Source organism: Vanessa cardui, chromosome 21 (genome assembly GCF_905220365.1).
Source record: "Vanessa cardui chromosome 21, ilVanCard2.1, whole genome shotgun sequence".
Taxonomy (NCBI): Eukaryota; Metazoa; Arthropoda; class Insecta; order Lepidoptera; family Nymphalidae; genus Vanessa; species Vanessa cardui.
Window position 1 is genome coordinate 1,413,056 of NC_061143.1, and position 21,492 is coordinate 1,434,547.

Below are 21,492 nucleotides of genomic sequence, written 5' to 3' on the forward strand. Positions count from 1 at the left end.
CATTTTTTATGTTATTAAGAGATGTGAATGTGTATGTATATAATTAAGTTAATAATTATATTTTTTTCTTTAGAGTATGATACAGGAACTGATAATGTTCGTTTAATAAATGTTCATAACCTGTGAAGTAATGCGTGAAAAGTATAAAACAAGTTTTGTTGTGCCTATACGCCGTTTTTGAACGTACTCAAACTTTCTAAACGTCAAGTCTGTTATAAAGACCTCGAAACTTTCTTGAGCTTTGAAATTCTTGTTTTTCTAGTTTCCTTACTTTGAATAATCGATTGGCACGCCTATCTCAACAATTTAATATCAGTTTTATTGAAGAAAAGTACAAAGAAGAGCCTTTTGTAATGTGAATCCAAGTTTATAATCAGTGAAAAGTTTTCGCGATGGTGCCTCAACAGCAAAGACGGAGACGCCGTAGAGCAGCTTTATCACGGACTACGGAGCGACGTGTGATAGTTGTTAGAGGTCCTGGTGGTTTCGGATTTACCATAGCGGGGCAGCGACCCTGTGTGGTGTCGGCTGTTGCCGCTGGCGGGCCAGCGGAAAGAGCCGGACTACGAGCTGGGGATGCTTTGCTAGCTGTTGACGGGGCGAGTGTAGCTAGAGCTCCGCATGCGTCTGTCGCTCGACTTGTCGCATCAGCCCCTGAGCCGATAGCACTGAGTGTAGCGCCGAGAGATTCCCCGCCTACAGATACGGAGGATACAGAGCCTGAAGAGCGAGCGAGAACAAGACGGAGATACCCTCCTCCGCGCCGCAGACCGCAACCAGCCATGCTACATCATCCAGGTGATAAAAATTATAAATGTTTTTTATTAATCATAGAATGAATTCAAGATTGTCAATAATCTGTGCCATAATTTAATTAGTAAATTGCTTTTAAGTACTTTACAAGCACTTTTGAATAGTTGTTTTATAAAGATCTGGGCTTTAAACTATTGTAAAATTGTTCTGGCGAAGAATGTAAATTATACTTAGGAAAAAGGCTATAAATAACTAACTTATTACTTGTTTTGATTTTATTTGATAATTTGACCTAATAATATATGGAAATATATATTTAATGTGGATTATATAACATAAATAATTAAATCCCCTGGCTTGGAAGGATATTCTTTTTGAGTACTATTTTTTGACAAATACTAAGTTATTGACATTACATAGTCAATAAAGCCTTATTTTTGGCAGTTTTCAGGCATATGAAACATAAATTAATTTTGTGTAAAGTAAAAAAAGTAAAGTAACAGCCTGTAAATTCCCACTGCTGGGCTAAAGGCCTCCTCTCCCTTTGAGGAGAAGGTTTGGAACATATTCCACCACGCTGTTCCAATGCGGGTTGGTGGAATACACATGTGGCAGAATTTCTATGAAATTTGTCACATGCAGGTTTCCTCACGATGTTTTCCTTCACCGCTGTGCACGAGATGAATTATAAAGACAAATTAAGCACATGAATCAGCGGTGCTTGCCTGGGTTTGAACCCGCAATCATCGGTTAAGATGCACGCGTTCTAACCACTGGGCCATCTCGACTCATATTTCATATTCAATTTTGTGTATTAGGAATATTTCTGAAAAAACTTAAAAATAAAATTACTTTATCTTTTCAGGCTTCTCATTAATAGGAGTATTTGTAAGTTGTTTATATTTATGCCTGCAATGTATTGTTTTTTAGTTTTTACACTGTTTTTGACTTTAAGAACAATTTTGTTTGTTTTATTGTGACAATAGATATATATATATTTCTGCTGACCTGTCTGTCAAGACAGAACAGAACAGAAACAAAACAGAAACAGAACAGATCAGGCCAAGAAAATATTGGAATTAATTTGAAATTGTAATTGCATAAGTTTTAGTCATAAATATTTATGAGCAGTAGCTTTCATAAAGAAGTATGAATTCATGGCTTATAAATCCCGAAAAATTAGTGTTTTTGTCTCAACATTAACAGCTTTAGTTGATTATGAGCTTAAAGAAAATGGAATCAGTATATAGTGGTCAGTAATGACTGATGGGCTAATATTTTTGGCTTAACAGAAATTTTATTTTACAAATACATGTAAAAAAGCAATATGTGACAGTTTTGGATGCAATATGCATTTATGTTTATGGTCAAAAACCTGTGTGTATAAGTAGAATGTAAACCTCATTTGTGTACCTACATTTCTTTGGTGCTTCTGTCCTGCCCACATTGCATATAAAAATAGTAATTTTTTTTACAAGTTTTCTAGCACCAACACTATTCTATTTTATTTGCACATTTTTGATTTTGTACAAAACTACTAAACTTTAAAAATATTTTAGATTATCATAACATTACGAATGAAATTTTCAGGTTGTCAAGCGGCTCCAAGTACATCGAGTGTCAACGAAATTTTGCAGAATCTGAGTCGTGCACAACTCACGCCCAGTCACATCGCCAGACTCGAGTGTCGCGCTGTGGTCGGCTACTTGGGAACGATAGAGACACCGCAGGCCTCCCCGAGTGCTGCCCCGGGCAACGTGCGCACCGCCGTCCGTAAGCTAAGACAAGAAAGACGCACAGCTGCCCCCGTATTGCTATCCGTTCTCCCAAACGCTTTGCTCCTTCGACGACCGAATGGCCAAGTTCTTGCTCAATATCAGAGGGAGAGAATCGTTTACGCGGGCTGTGGATCAGATGCGGATAGGCGGTTCTTTGGACTCGTCACAGCAGCTGAGATTACCGATTTAGAAGCGGAAGCGTCGCACAGTTGTCACGTGTTCGCCGTCGATCCCCGAATGGCCGAACACGAGGCTCATTGCGTAAGGGCAAGGGAATTCCAAGTGTCCTGCACTAGAGATCCAGTTGCAGAACGTTGTTTGGAATTTCCACCATCTGCGGAGTATGTTGTCGGTGTTATACGAGGCATGTACTCGCTGCCTCCAGACGATTGTGCCAGTCCTACGATTCAGCAGATTTCGAAGTTAGCCGTGAAAGGAGACAGTCCAGCTTTGGGAAATTTTTCGAGATGCAATCGACCAGTAATAAGAGGTCCACGAGATCGAAGGCCGAGAGACGAGGCACGAATCGAACCGCCGGAGTTCGTAGCGAATTCTCCGCAGCCAAGCAATCACAGCGAAGTGACGACGACATCGAGCAATAGCGACTCCGGTATCGGCTTTCATAACGATTGTCGTAACATAGCCGATAGGATATTAGTCGTCGATTTCGCTGGACAACAACCGGCCCCGAATCGATTCCGCCAGGAAATTCCGCGTAGGCCGCTCGGCTTAGTTGGCTGCAGTAGCTTCGAAGCGGACGGCTCATTTCTCTCGAACACTACACCCGTTGTCGACGGATTTGGTGGGCAGGGACGGCCCTTAAATTTAGATGATGTAATTCTGAACGCCAATGATCTCCCGCGTCAACTGAATAATAGAACTGACGAAGATACGTACAACTACAACAACGTGTACGGCAATGTTCCATCCGGCTCGAGGAGCTTCAACGGAGCGGTGTACGATCAGGTGTACACGGAGAACGAGGGTCATTACGAGTTCATTTCATCCCATCTCGAAATGGATGAAATAGATCGCGTCGCGGAGACTTTTAATTCGGTCGAGATATACGAAGAGAGGCAGCACCGAGTGGATTACCAGTCGACCGAGTCGGTGGAGAACGTTACGGTGATATCCGGAACGAGCAAGGCGAGTGTGGACTCTGTGTCCGTATACTCGTCCCGCAGTCACGAGGACACGCGACCGGCTCGGAAGAAGCACCTGCAAGCGTCACTGGATGATATGCTGGTGTGCGGGCTCAGGGATCCCCCCGCCCCCATAGATAAGGACGACGGCAAGTTCCTTCACCCCGGAACTGTCAAATGCAAGGTAATTTTTTTTAATTATTATACATAAAACAAATGTTTTTCTTTTTGATGTTGAATTAAAGGTATAACGAAGGTGATAAACTTTTGTTCACTTTAAAACTAACCCGCATTGAAAGGTGTGGTGGAATGTGTTCCAAACTTTCTTTCAAAGGGAGAGATAGCTCAGCAGTGGGAAATTTACAGGCTGCTCTTGTTGTTATAATTAAAAAAAAAATCTTACCTTACATTTACAGATTCGAAAATCGAAACCGCTGAACATCCTCAGCAAGACCCGGCACATGCTCACGGGCAGGGCGGACCGGCAGCGCCAGCGCGAGCGGGAGCGCCAGTCGCTGAGCGCCAGCGCGGGCGACGTGTCGGGCGCGGGGGGCGCGGGCGGCGCGGGCGGCGCGGGGGGCGCGGGCGCGCTGCCCGCCGCCGCCAGCGAGCCCGACCTCCGCGACGCGCAGGTCAGTGCTTAACTTACCCTTACGCTATGCAGGGCCGTCTTTAACCTATTGGAGGCCCTAAGCATATTAGGATAATGGAGCCCCTATGAATTTGTTAGAATAGACATAGAATCTTTCATTGTTCTTCAATTTGAGAATATATAATGCGTTTAAATACCTAGTTACTGATATATTACAATCTTTATAGGTTCTGGATGTATCGGAAAAGTCAGATTCTTTATTTTGAAAATCTACAGATCGTTTTTATTTGATCTGCGCGCCCCTATCGGTCCTGTGGCCTTGGGTACTTGGCCAAAGTGCTTACTGAGAAATCGGATCTGATCATTAGGTATATATATCTAGATAGTGTCGTAATGCAAAGAACTAAAGGAAACGAGTCAACTATATTATCTTAGTGTGCGTGTCTTGTACGCTTGACGCTTGCCATACGTCATTCACTTTACTAGTGTGCGTGTAGTATTTTGTACGTCGCATTCTCCGGTTGGTCAGTCTATCTAGACATATAAATAAGTAAACGCGCTTATGATACACAAATGAATGGAATTTAAAAAATGCCATGTTCAATCAATTGGAACAAGAAAGGATTAAATTATTCTTATTTATTTCATTTTGTTATGCGACGTAAGTCAGACTAAATTTTCAATTTTAATATAGCTTTTAAGTGTATTGATTGAAAGTTGATATTGCTGTACTAATAATGAGTCTTGGTAAAAGAAAATGCGTGTCAAATTCGTGTACTTCCGGACATCGACTATATGTTTTAGCTGTAGAAACAGACCGGACATACGTTTTTACAACACTATTAAACATAAACCGACTATGTTTATACAAATCTAAAAGCAATTTGTATTCATAATCACATCTAACTATCGCCTTTTTATTATTTAATTTTTTTTTATTTGACAACATCACATACATTACTCTGATCCCAATGTAAGTAGCTAAAGGACTTGTGTTATGGACAATCAGAAGTAACGACGGTACCACAAACACCCAGACGCCAAGACAACTAAAAAATTAATGATAATCTACATCGACTCGGCCGGGAATCGAACCCGGGACCTCGGAGTGGGGTACCCATGAAAACCGGTGTACACGCCACTCGACCACGGAGGTCGTCAAATTTTTATAATTCGTATTTAGTTTACTATCAAATGTATATAAGTTGATATCATATGCATAATTTAGCAAAAATAATATGGTTATCACAACCACCGCGTTCCTATAAAGCTAAATAAACACGCAAGCATTAATATTAAACTAGTTATGTAGTATATAGGTATATAAAGGTATTAATGATTAAAAGATTAATTTATATCGCAATAAATAAACGGCTTATTTATTTTTATTGCGCCGCTGTTAACTCATTCACATAACATTCGATTACGTACGCGAAGTAAATGACCATTCATTCATGTAGCCTCGTATCCCTGGAGCAACAGGGTGAACAGAAATGACATCGATTTACGCACTTATTACGACACAACTTAGATGTAGCATCGGAGAACTCAATAAAACCAATTACTGATTGAAGATTGAAGGGCTGATTCACACACACTATAGAAACAGCTCCCTAACGCGCCATTCGACGCTATTCGTCGCTATAGATTCCCGCGTCAGTTCAACTCGATAAAGCGAGCATGTAAATATACATGTCAAATTGACGGATATTTTAGGTCATATGATATTACAAGTTATTACGTTTGTGTACAGCTCATATTCAAATAAGAAATAAATATTGATAATTTGGGATAGCGTAGAAATTCTGCCACATATGCATTCAACCAACCCGCATTGGAACAGCTTGGTGGAATATGTTCCAAACCATCTCCTTAGTGGGAGAGGAGACCTTATCCCAGCAGTGGGAAATTTACAGGCTGTTGCTAATTTACTGTTTCTGTACTGTTAGGATGCAATAGGGGTGACTATTTGAGATAATTTTGACTCCTATTTGCATTATGCAAAAGTGAACCATTTTTGAGTTATCAAGTGATTACGTCGAATTACGAATAACCCTGTATATGCAAAAGAACCGCTTAGAAAACGATAGTCAACTATAATTTCGGTGAATGCACAACACATAGCACATCTGCGTTCCTGTTCTTAGTCCGTTTAGCTCGATTGCTTATCTGTGTAATAATTGCGGCCGGATGACGTAAATACACTAAAGTTTACAATGTTCGCTATCTTGATGTATGATCTATTTTTGGGTGTTATTATGAACGGGCATGTCATACCGCTAAACGATTGCCGGTTATTTTTGTTGACACTGCTGCATTCCCGCGCTTTTTTTTAAATTTTTTTTGTTAACGATTTTTGTTTTTTTTTTTTTTTTTTTTAATTATCTAGCAACTACCTACACATATACTGAAATAAAATATATTATTTTTAAGTAATCTCTGACGCAAGTCTTTTAAAAAGTTATTTTAAGTAAAAGTTAATTGGCAAAAGCTGGGCTCGGTCGATTCCTGCGAGCTTATGGGCAGGAAGTCAGTTTAGACGTTTGTGTCAACAGTAATGCGATTCTGTAAAAAATCACTTCGCATCTCACTTGTGAAATGTTGAAAATTAATTTACAGTCATATGTCGTTTTGATACGTGAATCCTATTCATTTTATAATTTTTAAATTCAATGTCGAATATCACACTCTGACTTTTTAACTTTGCCGTTTAGTAAATTTAAATCGTTTGTAAAAAAAAAAATGGTAGAAAAAGCTAATTATTTGATACAAGATTTTGTAGATGATAAAAAAGCTTGGTGTTAATACCTGTTCACTTCCAGGATATATTAATTTAAATAATTGTATTTAACTAACATGACGTTGTATTTTTTAAATGTTAAAAAAGAGTAACTCCTGAGTTTCTTGCCGGTTCTTCTCGATAAATCTACTTTTCGAACCGGTGGTAGCTTCACTTAATTGTAAAATGACGATTCAAAATAGCTTGTAAAAGCCTACTTGAATAAAGTTTATCTTGATTTGATTTGATTTGATTTGATTCGACATTTCACGCTCGTGTTGTGAGGTGAGTTTCGATTTTCTTGTTACAGAATAGATCTACTGGTTCTCGAATAATGAAATGGCCAAATTACACATTTTGACTAAGGTGTAAAGGGAGATCACGAGAGAGAGGCCCTGTTAAGTTAGGGCGTGTGGAGGTTGACTCTCCATAAAAAGTTTCAATAAAGAATATTGCAACACTAATGACTTTCTAGTTGACTGCACACCATGGGATTGAGATGATCGCCTCCAGGCTGTTTCAAATAACAAAAAAATATTTATTGTCGTATATTGTCAGGCCTGAACTATTATATTCCGAACCGGTGGTAGATTTTCGACTATCGATAAGAAAGTGTAAACACTTCCATTTTGAATAAAGGTTTTTGACTTTGATTTTGACCATAAGATCGCCATTTTTTTACAATGTAAGCAATAATTACTTGGCTTTGCGTTTCTTGGCGCGAATATGTTCACACGTTCAAATGTTTACATAAAAAATGAAATATAATTTCAGTAGAACAGGAAGACAATAAGTTCTATAAATAAACTCGATAGTGAGTCTTCAACAAATGTATTACACAATCCGTCGCAATCATTTTACAATTTCTCTTGACAGATAATCCTGTACATATCTATGCCAGTCTTAAATATTGAACCACATATTAATATATTATTATTAATTCAAGATTTATTAACATAAGAATTAACAATATTAAATGCTTAAATATATATATACAAATATGAACTAAAACTAGTTACTGTATATATATATATATATATATATATATATATATATATATATATATATATATATATATATATATATATATATATATATATATATATTCTATATATTGTATATTCAAGATTAATAAATTATTAAACAATTAATTACAAAATAAAAGCATATTATTTAATAATGTAAAATAAAAAAATCGGTTGTAATATAGTATATGATATAAGATTTTAAATTAACATGGTTATTTTTATTAAATACGTGATATTTACCATGTTGTATTTTTTATTTACATGATACTCGTGAACAAGACATTCGTAGATAATGTCGGAATATCGAGCTCCACTGGATAAAAATAAAGTACATGGTAAATGTCCCGTATTAAATGTAATAGTATATGATAATATTAAATATGACATCTTATGATATGGTTCCGCGTTGGAGACTCAATCCCTAGGCTACTTTACTTGACCCTCCCCTTGCTAACAAATCATTCCTTACCAAATTGTAAACACTTCTTGTGTCTGGGCGCGTCGGGTCAGATCGCCTACATGTCTTATTCAGAGTCAATTGATCCTCGTTAAAGCATTGCCTTTCTTTGTATTCTCTGTTTGATAAAATGATTACATCTGTTTGTAGAATGTAAAATGCTCGTTTCATCGTTAAGTACACCTATATATATATAACAGATTAAACAAATCCATATTCTATAAATTAATGTATACAACAAACAACAACAGCCTGTAAATTCTCACTGCTGGGCTAAAGGCCTCCTCTCCCTTTGAAGAGAAGGTTTGGAACATATTCCACCACCCTGTTCCAATGCGGGTTGGTGGAATGCACATGTGGCAGAATTTCTATGAAATTTGTCAGATGCAGGTTTCCTCACGATGTTTTCCTTCACCGCTGAGCACGAGATGAATTATAAAGACAAATTAAGCACATAAAACAGCGGTGTTTGTCTGGGTTTGAACCCGCAATCATCGGTTAAGATGCACACGTTCAAACCACTGGGCCATCTCAACTCTCTCGATATTAATGTATATTTAATATTTATTACCTACAAATTCTACTTGTGATTAATAGTTTTTACATAAATTTAGATAGGCAATAATAGAATAGAATATTATAATTATTCATTTTTGTTGGTTTTTCCGCTTTAAGGAAAGTTAAGCTATATATAGCTTTGGATTCTATCGTTTCCCAGCAGTGAGTTATTTACAGATTGTTACATTAGTTTATATTGTCGTAATATTTTACATTATTCGCAATTTTTATTATTAATTCAGTTAGTATGTGAGTTTAATTACATTGAGTTGTTCTCATACATACTGTAGATGTTAGAATTATTGAAATGTCTGTCATACGTAAGTTTTTAAGATTGAACACCTGCGTTTATAATGCCGTACGGTATAATATGCTCATATGAATTTTAATTAAATATCGATAAATTAATAAAGCATATTATTGTAAATGAGGACTTAGGTTACAACGTCTGTAACTTAACCGATGATTACGGGTTCGAATCTAGGTAAGTGCCACGAAATTTTCATATGCTTTGTATGAGTTTATAAGTACCGATTGTAAAGGAAAATATCGTGAGGAATGAGTTGAATTACTTGTGTGTAGTGTAATTAGTGTAGTGTTCTACCAACACGCATTAAAACAACAACATCAGCATGTAAATTCCCACTGCTGGGCCAAAGGCCTCCTCTCCCTTTGTAGGAGAAGGTTTGGAACATGTTCCACCACGCTGTTCCAATGCGGGTTGGTGGAATACACATGTGGCAGAATTTCTTTTTGAAATTTGTCAAATGTAGGTTTCCTCACGATATTTTCCTTCACCGCCGAGCACGAGATGAATTAGAAAGACAAATTAAGCACATGAATCAGCGGTGCTTGCCTGGGTTTGAACCCGCAATCATCGGTTATGATGCACGCGTTCTAACCACTGGGCCATCTCGGCTCTCATTAAAACAGCATGGTGCAATTATCTCCTAACCTTCTAAACGCAAGGCCCAGTAGTCGGTCATCTGCAGTCTGATAGTCTGTAGTCTGCAGTCTGCGTACTACTACTATTATTCTTGTTATGTACTTACGTAAGTTTTACATAACGCTGCCGTGCCTCAGCGGAAACGTGAAGTCAAAATTGAATTTATAATGTTATGCCTGGGAGCGCAACTTGACCAGATAATTAATGCATTTGATTTATATATAAAATACATAATAATTCTTTTATGTATATAATTGCTTTATATTTAACACGTCTTTAATCATTTCTATATTTGTTATGTTCACGCTAAGATTGCAACTTTACGGTCAATTATATGTTTTTTTTTTTAATTTATTACCTTACATTGTAACAGTATTTTGGCACGGATTAAAACATATTTTTATATAATTATGTTATTTACGACCTACTAGATCTACTTAATAATTTTTAGTTATGAATGGTTTTTTTTTCAGTGTGGTGATAAATACCCCATGGCCATATAATGGGTTAAATTGATTAATTATCATAAATGCGAAAGTGACTCTGATTGTCTGGATATTGATCATTCACGGCAAAATCAAGCAATAAGTTTGAATTTCATGGAAAGATAGGCTAGGCTACTATATTTATTTATTTATTAAGGCAAACACAACAGGTTACAATCACATAGAGAGTATTTCTTAAACATTAATAGTATCGAACAGATTATAACCCTAAGGGTGCATGCACAACATGACGGGATTGCCAATTATTACAGTTAACTAATTCCAATACAGGGTAACAAATTCCAATATAGCGAACACCTGATGATCAGCCCGAAAACATGGTCTCACAGGGCCGAATTTAGGGAAGGGCAACCGGGGCAACTGCCCTGGGGCCTCCACATAAGTGGGGGCCACAAAAGTTTTCAGTGAGTTTACAAATACCGAGATATATTCAAATTATAATAATCTTACTACTTAATATTTTAAAAGTTACCGATACCAGTCACTGATTCAAATTAATAAAACATTAAGCTAATCCATTAATCCATTATATAATTATTAGGATATCCACGCTCCTGTTGGTCAAGGGCCTCCACTGCTTTGTGGCCCCAGGGCCTCCAGACCTTTAAATCCGACTCTGTGCTCTCAGTCTCATTACAGCGTTAAACAAACATTGTTCTGGTAAAAACGTGTTAATTTTTAAACATAAAGTCATAATTTTATTGTAAATACGTTTTAAAAGCGTCTTCGTGTTGCTATGATTGTTTATTTGTCAGTTCCCTCGTTTAGCACAAATGTGTAGAGGACGTAACACGTGCGTCCCAGCTTACGATCGCGTGATTCTATTTTTTTCTACAATTACAAGTGCGTGTTTATTAATTGCCTACACGAGCTGAGATGGATCAATCTCTAATAGTTTTTTTTTTTTTTAGTATTTGTCATTTTTATTTGTTCAATGATTTTTTTTATGTTGACGGTACTCGCGATGTTAATACATATGGTAGTGTGTTTGACACAAGGTATATGTTTGATTATAAGTTAAGTTCCGATATCTTATCATTAACATTATCATAGAAGGTTACATAGGAGGAGAAACGATTGGCAGGTAGAGGAGAAAGACGAAATCTGCCGAATATGAGTCGTCTGATTGGTTTGAATGATTTATTTTGGCCTGGGAAGGTACCACCGTCAGATATTCTACGGCCCTCCGTATTGTTGTTTTTCAGTTTGAAATGTGGGTGAGCCCGTATTCCTCGACTTGGTGGTAGGGCTTTGTGCAAGCCCGTCTGGGTAGGTATCACCCGCTCATCAGTTATTAAACTGCCAAATAACAATACTCAGTATTGTTGTGTTCCGGTTTGAAGGGTGAGTGAGCCAGTGTAACTACAGGCACAAGGGACATAACATCTTAGTTCCCAAGGTCGGTGGCACATTGATGATGTAAGGAATAGTTAGTATTTCTTACAGCTTCATTGTCTATGGGTAATGATGACCACTTACTTTTATCATCATCATCAATTATTTTTATCATCCCGACGTTTCGAGCACTTTACAGCGTACTTCAAATAGACAAATGTCACCTCAGTCTACCCGTGACCACGAACGCTGTAAAGTGCTCGAAACGTCGGGATCATAAAAATAATTAATATACGCGATTTAAATCCGTTAAAACTAGTTTTATTTCAATACTTTTTTTGCCTAAAGCATGACAACTAACACCCTAAAACGCAAGCGAAGCCGCGGGCGACTACTAGTATTGAATATGGAAACATTCAACAAGTCTCTACATGACATGTTTCACGTTTATTTTTTATCATAATGGGTAACGCCGACAACGAATTGCTTATTGACCAGAGTGCACCAACGGAAGTAATTAGTGATTCAGACTCGTTTACTCCATGCGTGCTTACGAATGCTGGAAGGTCGAGCGTTCTCTAAATAAAACCCCTGTTGAAACTCGGTAAAAGATTATTGTCATGATTCTATACATATAATAAAAATGGAGTGTCTGTATGTAATATTCAAATAGCCTTTTTGTACTCAATGCATATGTATGTATACACGGTACATATACCAAATTAACATTTTTTACAATTTTTGTCTGTCTGTTTGTTCCGGGTAATCTCTGGAACGGCTGGACCGATTTTGACGGGATTTTCACTGGGAGATAACTGATGTAATAAGGAGTAACTTAGGCTACAATAATTTTTTTTTGTTAAATTCAAATGTCTACAAAGTCGCGAGCACAGCTCTTTTTTACATATAATCATGTGAATGTATTTGTCACACACACACACATAAAACGCTGAAAGTTGAGATGATGAGGTGAGTATAACAGGTAATCGTGGGTTCGAACTCAGGCTAATACATTTTCATATTAAGTACATGGATTAAGGGAATAATCGTGATGTAACCTGCTTTGTTGGATGGTAATGTGTCATACGTGTAATAAACACTTCTACCAAAAAAGAAGAAGAATGCTTTAGTCCAACTCCAAATAGCGGACACACACATTTACATAGTGCAACACAGCTAACGCAAATAGTAAGTCTTTGACTGTGAAATAAGTATAGTACGACACAACTTAGATGTCGCATCGGCAAATCCGAATTAAGTACGCTATCCCAAATTATAAATATTTATTTCTTATGTGAATATGATCTTTACACAAACGTAATAGCTTAGTTTTATTGAATTTGTCGATGCTATATCTAAGTTGTGTCGTACTATATGTATCTTTTGTAAATTAATATTGAACCGATGTTTTGATTTGGAAGTTTAAAAATAGAACAAATTGTTTCGTGATTTATCATTTATATTTACTAGTTTCTACATCCGTGTTTATTTAGAATATTAATATTAGTATCATGTAGGCTATCTTGAGTTGCTTTTATTCGTGTCATTCTTACAGCGACATTTTCTATGGGCAGTGGTAACCATTTACCATAAGGACTTGTTCCCTTAAGAATCCACCGCGCAGAAATTACTAGGATTTTTTAATATACCTCCAATTATGATGAAAGATTGTGTGATAGGATATGCGGAGTGGTTACGACAATAGCTCAAGGGATCAGCAACGATCCTGAAAATCATTGCTCTGTTGACGCTGTGTTATAGAAAAAAAAGGAAAATATTATTTTTTAAGTATATCAAAATCAAAATAAACTTTATTCAAGTAGGCCTTTACAAGCACTTTTGAATAAGTAATTTTACAAATAAGTGAAGCTACCACCGGTTCGGAAAGTAGATTCTACCGGGAAGAACCAGCAAGAATTTCAGTAGTTACTTTTTTTTCAAATTTTAAGTCATGTTATTTAATACAATTATTTAAATTAATATATCCTGCTTGGAACTCAACAGGTATTAACTCCAAGCTTTTCTGTCATCTATAAAATCGTGTATCGAATAATATGCTTTTTCTACCAATGTATTTTCTACAAACGATTTGAATTTACGAAACGGCAAAGTTAAAAATGTCTGTTGTCAAAAATGTTTTATGTAATTTTATTAAAGAATCGAATACTCCTCAAAATACTAAATAGGTTTTAATGGGTACAATAATACGAGTAGCGTATATATCGGAATAACACATATCGCTCATCCAGAACGACATCGTCACAATTGCAAAAATCTCTAAAATGACTTTTTCATTCCATTTTAGAACGTGTGTACGAAATGAGTCCGTTTGGAATGAAAAAGTCATTTTAGAGATTTTTGCAATTGTGACGATGTCGTTCTGGATGAGCGATATGCCAAATTTATAAAGACTTCGTGTGAATAATACTTGACAAGCAGCTCTTAAAACGCAAACGAAACCGCGGTCAACAATTACTATTTTATGTTTATATAATTTCATCACAATGTTGCCCAAGATGTTCAAAATCTGACAAGAATATAATTTTCATTATTCATTGTTTAATATTCCTATTCCACTTACGAAACTCACTTATCGGAAGACTCACGACAATTACAACCTATTAATCCTCTAAATATCATTATCAATGTCAATAAAATTGCATGCAATAATATATGACAGTATTATTGCATTGATAGACGTTTATTAATATTTCATGAACATAAATGTAAGAATGTCTGCAATAATCTATATTGTCTTTAGATGTTATCCATGGTGCTATTTTTAGCGGCTCTCGACGTCCGATACGTCTTGATAATGGCGATAACGGAAGTCAACAGGGGAATGATATAATCTTATTCGCACGTGCCGATAATTTTTATTTGTCTGCATCGATATATGTATATCATATACTATATATAAATAAATATGAGACAACATCACATACAGTACTCTGATCCCAATGTAAGTAGCTGAAGCACCTGTGTTATGGAAATCAGAAGTAACACCTTCACCGCCGAGCACGAGATGAATTATAAATACAATTAAGCACATATATATAGTGCTTGTCTGGGTTTGAACCCGCAATCACCGGTAATGATGCACGTGTGTAGATTAAAAACTATCATCTCATTACGAATTTTAGTTTTAGAGAAAATTGTGCACAAACATTCAAACATACACGAATATACGAAATTTGGCACAAGCGCTTGGAAGCCTAAATAGATCATCTTACTCAAACATTATTCAATTCAAAAAATGTTACATACACATATGTCGAACTAATAACCTCCTTTTTTTGAAGTTGGTTAATTAAGAAAATAAATTAAATGAAAAGCAAGCTTTGATCTCCAAAGAATGCAGGCTAGGCTGACGATCTATCTGTTAAACTAAAGCAAAAGGTAGGTTGGGGAAAAAGTCTTTTCGCATATAGTATGTATGAACTTGTAATAAAATCTCTTTGGCTATACCATTTGTATCTGGCTGGTTTTGGTATCATTAAAAAGTTTTAATTTTAAAGAAGGCACTTCCAAATTCAAATTAGGAATTTGTGTGATTTACATTTGTTTTTGTTGTTGTTAAAATGAGTAAATCTAAAGAAGAAATTCGATACATTTTAAAATTTTACTATAAAAAAGGTAAAAATGCAAATCACGCCGCGAAAAAAAATTGTGATGTTTATGGACCTAATGCAGTATCTGTGAGAGTGGCGCAAGTTTGGTTTAAGCGTTTTCAAGCCGGAAATTTTGATATCAAAGATGCATCTCGCTCTGGTCGCCCTGTTACGGACAAAATTGATGCCATTTTTGAAAAAGTGGAGCAAGATCGGCATATTAGTAGTTACGATGTAGCTGAAGAACTGGCAATTGACCACAAAACGGTTTTGACTCATTTGAATAAAGCTAACACAACAAAAAAGCTCGATATATGGGTGCCTCATGAACTCACTGAAAGAAACCTAATGAACCGTGTACTCATTTGTGATTCTTTATTACGACGTAATGAAACCGAACCATTTTTGAAGAAGCTGATAACTGGTGATGAAAAGTGGATCACATACGACAAGAACGTGCGAAAATGATCGTGGTCAAAGGCCGGTCAAGCTTCACAGACTGTGGCCAAACCCGGGTTAACTCGCAACAAGGTAATGCTGTGTGTATGGTGGGATTGGAAGGGCATCATTCATTATGAGCTGTTACCGCCCGGCAGGACCATCGATTCAGAACTGTATTGCGAACAATTGATGAGATTGAAGCAAGAAATTGAGAGAAAGCGGCCAGAATTGATCAACAGAAGGGGTGTGGTTTTTCACCATGACAACGCTAGACCTCACACATCTTTAGCCACTCAACAAAAATTACGAGAGTTTGGCTGGGAGGTATTAATGCATCCGCCGTATAGTCCTGACCTTGCACCTTCAGATTTTCATCTGTTTCGGTCTCTGCAGAATTCCTTAGGCAGTGTCAGGTTAACATCACGAGAGGACTGCCAAAACCACTTGTCGCAGTTTTTCGATCAGAAGCCCCAAAATTTTTACAGCAATGGGATCATGTCACTACCAACAAGATGGCAAAAAGTTATGGAACAAAATGGCACCTACATACTTTAGTCAAATGTAAATAAACTATAAAAAAAAACTTTTTGAATTTTCATATAAAATACGAAGAAACTTTTTCCCCAACCTATTATAAAACCGTATGAAATAGAGGAAAAGAGGAAAATGTTGTCTGAAAGGGACGTCTGTATGACGCTTTTCCTTACGATACGATACCTGCCAGTTCACTCTACGTCGCGTAAAAAAGGTTTTAATATGAATTTTGACGTTATGAAGCCGAAAACATGGAAAATAGTTAATATATTTTATCAGTTAAGCTTTTAGAAACTGAATACGATGACGTGAGAAAAAAGCAAATCTAGTTGGAACAGTGTTTTTTAGAAGTATCAGATTAGATTTGATTTGATTTTAGATAAATGATTTGTTATTATGATTGATTGTATTTTGTTTTTGATATATCTTCATATACTCGATCCCAACCGTAACAGGATAAAATACAAATAATTAATATATGATATTTACTATGGATTTGCGCAAAAGTGGCGTTTTAAACGTCGACGAAACTGTAGTCGGTATTTTGGAAATAAAAGTGGAATTAAGTGGATAAGTGCAATAATTTATTGTTGTTGTATTCTAAATAAAGATATATTAATTGTAATACAACAATATAGCTGAGTTATTAGCAAATCGCATGAAATACGTTAGTCGAAGTATTGTTCATCATTTTTCCTACTTCCATTGCAATAGGCTGTATATAAATAAATTTCTGTACGAAGATTTTCCGTTCTGTTTGACCATACCCAAAGATCAATACTCTGTATTCCTGTGATTATGTTTTATGAATACTAATGCAGATGTTTCATTAAATTTTATAGTCTGTGGTTGACCCTATAGACAGTAAAGTCAAATCAAACTTGAACTTGAGAGAACAAGCCAGAATCTCTAGTTGCTCAGACTATCCTTGAAATTGCCAAGTAAATAACGAAGTTAAGAAAGGTTTGTGCCAACGTAGACGGTACCAGTCAGTACCAGTTACATCATTTATTCTACCACCAAGCCACAAAACAACCGGTATAATTACAGGCACAAGGCGTGTGGAGATAAGAGTTGTAATTATCTGTGGGCGGTGTATCCAGCATATAGGCCAACTGCTTATATATATATGATGTAAAATTACTGGCCACTTTTCTATGAAAAAAAAAAAATCTTGTTTATGGAACAAAGAATGGTATTCGATCTGATAAGGTGAAGTGCGGTGCGTTGCCATTCTCATCGCAACATTTATTGTATAAATCGTTATCACCTGGATTGAATCAACTGTGAGCTATTTATAGAACGTTATTTATATCACTGCGACATTAATTGATTAAAATCTACGATGTTATCAGATATTATTCAGGCACAAGTTTCTAGATTGTAGCAGATATCACCTTCTCTTTTCGGGTTACCAAGTACATATGAGACGAGATGGCCCAAATGAGATGGTTTAAACCCAGGTAAGCACCCCTATATATATATGTGCTTAATTTGTGTTTATAATTCATCTCATACTCGGCGGTGAAGGAAAACATTGTAAGGAAACCTGCATATCTCTAATTTCATCGAAATTCTGTTAATGTGCATTCCACCAACCCACATTGGAACAGCGCGGTGGAATATGTTCCAAACCTTCTCCTCAAAGGGAGAGGAGGCCTTGAGCCCAGCAGTGGGTAATTTACAGGCTTTACATTTTAATACGGATGGTTTAAATGTTATTTTAAGCCTTTGTTGCCGAAGCAGTATCATCAATAGTAGAAGTTGTTGACGTTTTAAATAAACTTCTTCTTTGTAAAGACACTTGATTACAGATTATGCGTATGTATGGTTCAAACCTTATATTTTCATTATGACGTTTAAAAAATGCATTTAAATTAACAAATGATTATATTTATTTTTTTAAGTATGACATAAAACTGTATGTAGACTGTTTTCTTCTTGTCTCATTATTTTTATTAATTTTATAATGTTATTTTTGTCCCATTCACTTATGATAACTTTTGGTTTATTATGAATTTTTGTTGTAATACTTGTTGGTGTTGTCAAATAAATAAATAAAATAATTCATGCACCAAGTGACCATCCCGACTCCGTGCAATTGAAATATTAATATTATTTTCTTTACCATCGCAGCAAATCAAATCAAATCAAATCAAAATATACTTCATTCAAGTAGGCTTTTACAAGCACTTCGTCATTTAACTACCATTTTTTTTAATATTAAGTGTAGCTACCACCGGTTCGGTTACTCTTTTTTACCATTTAAAATTAAAGTCATGTTAGTTAAATACAATTATATATGTATGTAATTTATCCTGACTGGAAGTCTACAGGTATTAATATCAATATAAGATTTTAAATTAACATGGTTATTTTTATTATTAAAGTTATTAATTTCAGGATATTTACCAAGTTTTTTATTTTCGTTCGCTGGAGCTCGATATTTCGACATTGTCTACGAATGTCAAACATTTGTCATGTCACTTTAATATTAATATCAAGCTTTTTTTATCGTCTGCAGCGCCACATAAATCCATAGCCAATCTAAACCATGCACCAAAAATTTTATCTAAATCTGTCCAATCGTTTAGAACGAGTTCAATTGGGTACAGACGTAATAAAGTTATCTCAAAATATGACTGAAATATTTAATTCGATTGAGGAACGCTACAGATAAAAACGACGCAAATATACCTAAGTGATGTAGATTCCTCGTATGATTGTCGTCTATGTAACGAGGCTGCGACCTAAATACAGGGAGCTCACACGCTGTTATTGACACATCATCTATAATCTATATTTTCTAGAAAGTTCTTGAACAATCTTGTTTAATATTATAATCGTTTTAAATATAACATACAATGAACATATTTAGTAGTACATCGAATAATTGATTATTTATAATTTTGAGGTTGGATCAATTCTGACAAAAAAATCGGTGACAGTTTTTTTTTTTTTATTTACGCGGCAAATACCTATCTTGTTTATATAACAAAGCGATACGAATAATGTTCTGATATCGATTACACTTTTTTGAATGTAATCGGATACAATTAAAAATTATATAAAAGTACTCTAATTACATAAATAAATTTTCTTAACACTTATGATACAATAATAATAGATAATTGTTATAACTAGAGATTATTATATAGACAAATACAAAACATTTCAGTACGTTTTCGTTCTCAGTTTGTCAACGGTTTTTTTTATTTAATAGCTATGGAAGAACTTTAGCATTATGTAAAACGATTTGAAAATAATAGTCGAGCAAAATATTAATTAGCGTGTATCTCAAATTATCAATAATGAATTACTACTAGAAAGGTGGTAAAGGAGAGTGTTTCGTATGAAAAAATCCGAAACTAATCGAATAACTCATAAGACAAGACAAACATTCGATATCGACTATCGATATCGATATCGAATGTTTGTCAAATTTATAGTATACACTTATAGGTAACGTAGGATACGCAAGTAGGGGTGCTCAACATATTATGAAGTCAATCCCTACATAATCGCATATCTGAGGCCGAACCTACTGTATATCTACTTGATATTTTTATTTCTGTGGCGGTCATGTTTAGTATATTGTGGTAAAAAGGGGTATGTGTACTTATAGTTATGTATAGGTCATTTAATTATGTTTTTATTTAATTTAAGTGCTCAGTCAAAACTTTTTCTTAATATAATTAAGTAATTAAAACATATATTATCTCGCGAAGCGATCTTTCCGCCCGTGACCAACCGGCAGACACAGTTAATCTTATCTTGCGTTTCGTCTCGCTTTCTTATATTGCTTAAAATTATTAAACAAAAAACTTATTTCTCTAAAAATAATTGACAAATTACAAGCCTGTAAAAATCTTATCTGTCTCTGTCTCTGCTGGCCTAAGGTCTAAGGACTGCTCTGTTGACACAGTTGGGTAAGAAATTAATCCAAACTGCCCCTCGAAGAGACGCTGTAGGTCCCTTCTTTTTAGTGGATGATCCGATGTACTCGGTTCCGGAGTCCCACTTCATGTAAGAAAATAAAAAAGGGCTTTCTCTCTTTTCAAGGAAGGTATCGATCTTGCTCTATCACTATTATGTGGATTGCTGAATATGATTCTTTGTGAAGGAATTTCTAATTAAATTAAACCAATAAATATGTATAGAGTGCCTCTGGTGGAGGCGCTAGGGCGGATGCCCCGGTTGCCATTCCCCTAATCCAGCCCTGTATATAACCATTTCTTACATCGCCAATGCACTATCTACCTTGGGAACTAAGACGTTATTTCATGTAGTTATACTGGCTTAGTCACCCTTCAAATCTAAACACAAGAATGGTGAATATTGCTGTTTGACGGTCGTATATCTACCATTTATACGAATATTGTATTAATTAATCTTTATCACAATATGTCTCCTTATCGCGACGCTTAAATTACTGACAAAACGTTTGCATGTGATAGTATAATAACAATCTGGAGAGACAAGTTGCTCGACTTCGCCACGCGGGTCGTTTGATATATCGTTTCTACGATAACCCAGTAAAATTGAAATCGACGCGAAACTTGGTCATCCTTATTTATGTATATGTAACATCAATATTGTTCCTTTAATCGAATAAGTATCTACTATCGACCAGCCAGGGTTCGCACGGGTTCAATTTATTAAAAAAATAAATAATTGTATGATAATTATAATTCACGTTATTCCGGAATGCTTACTAGTAGGAAAGCATCGTAAGTTAATTATATTTTTTTATTGTTTTAAACAAATAAAAAATATATTTATTATGTTCTTAATTTGAATTTATAATACATCGTGACTGTCTGTAAAGAAAAGCTTTATGAGTAAATTCACAAATACGCATATTAAATCGTGTTGGACTAACTAAACCGAACCTTATGCTCACGAGAAGTAGCCCTAAGCCCAGTGGTAGGTTGTATATGGGGTTTATTTTACGTGTTTTCATTCAACTATTTGATTGTTTATTTTGTCATGTTACTTTTTTAATAATCATTATAATTACATAGTATAAAAC

General features: G+C 35.6%; 1 protein-coding gene across 3 annotated transcripts in view; it reads left to right on the forward strand.

Annotated features, from left to right (window-relative positions):
• Nucleotides 1-207: 207 nt before the first annotated feature.
• LOC124538740 (regulator of G-protein signaling loco) overlaps nt 208-21,492 on the forward strand; it is a 102,349-nt gene continuing 81,064 nt past the window's right edge. For all 3 annotated transcript variants that reach the window (XM_047115918.1, XM_047115920.1, XM_047115919.1), the window contains exons 1-3: nt 208-798; nt 2,344-3,857; nt 4,090-4,305. In XM_047115918.1, the coding sequence (XP_046971874.1) occupies nt 393-798; nt 2,344-3,857; nt 4,090-4,305 (2,136 nt within the window). In that variant the 5' untranslated portion in view covers nt 208-392. The remainder of the gene's footprint in view (nt 799-2,343; nt 3,858-4,089; nt 4,306-21,492) is intronic.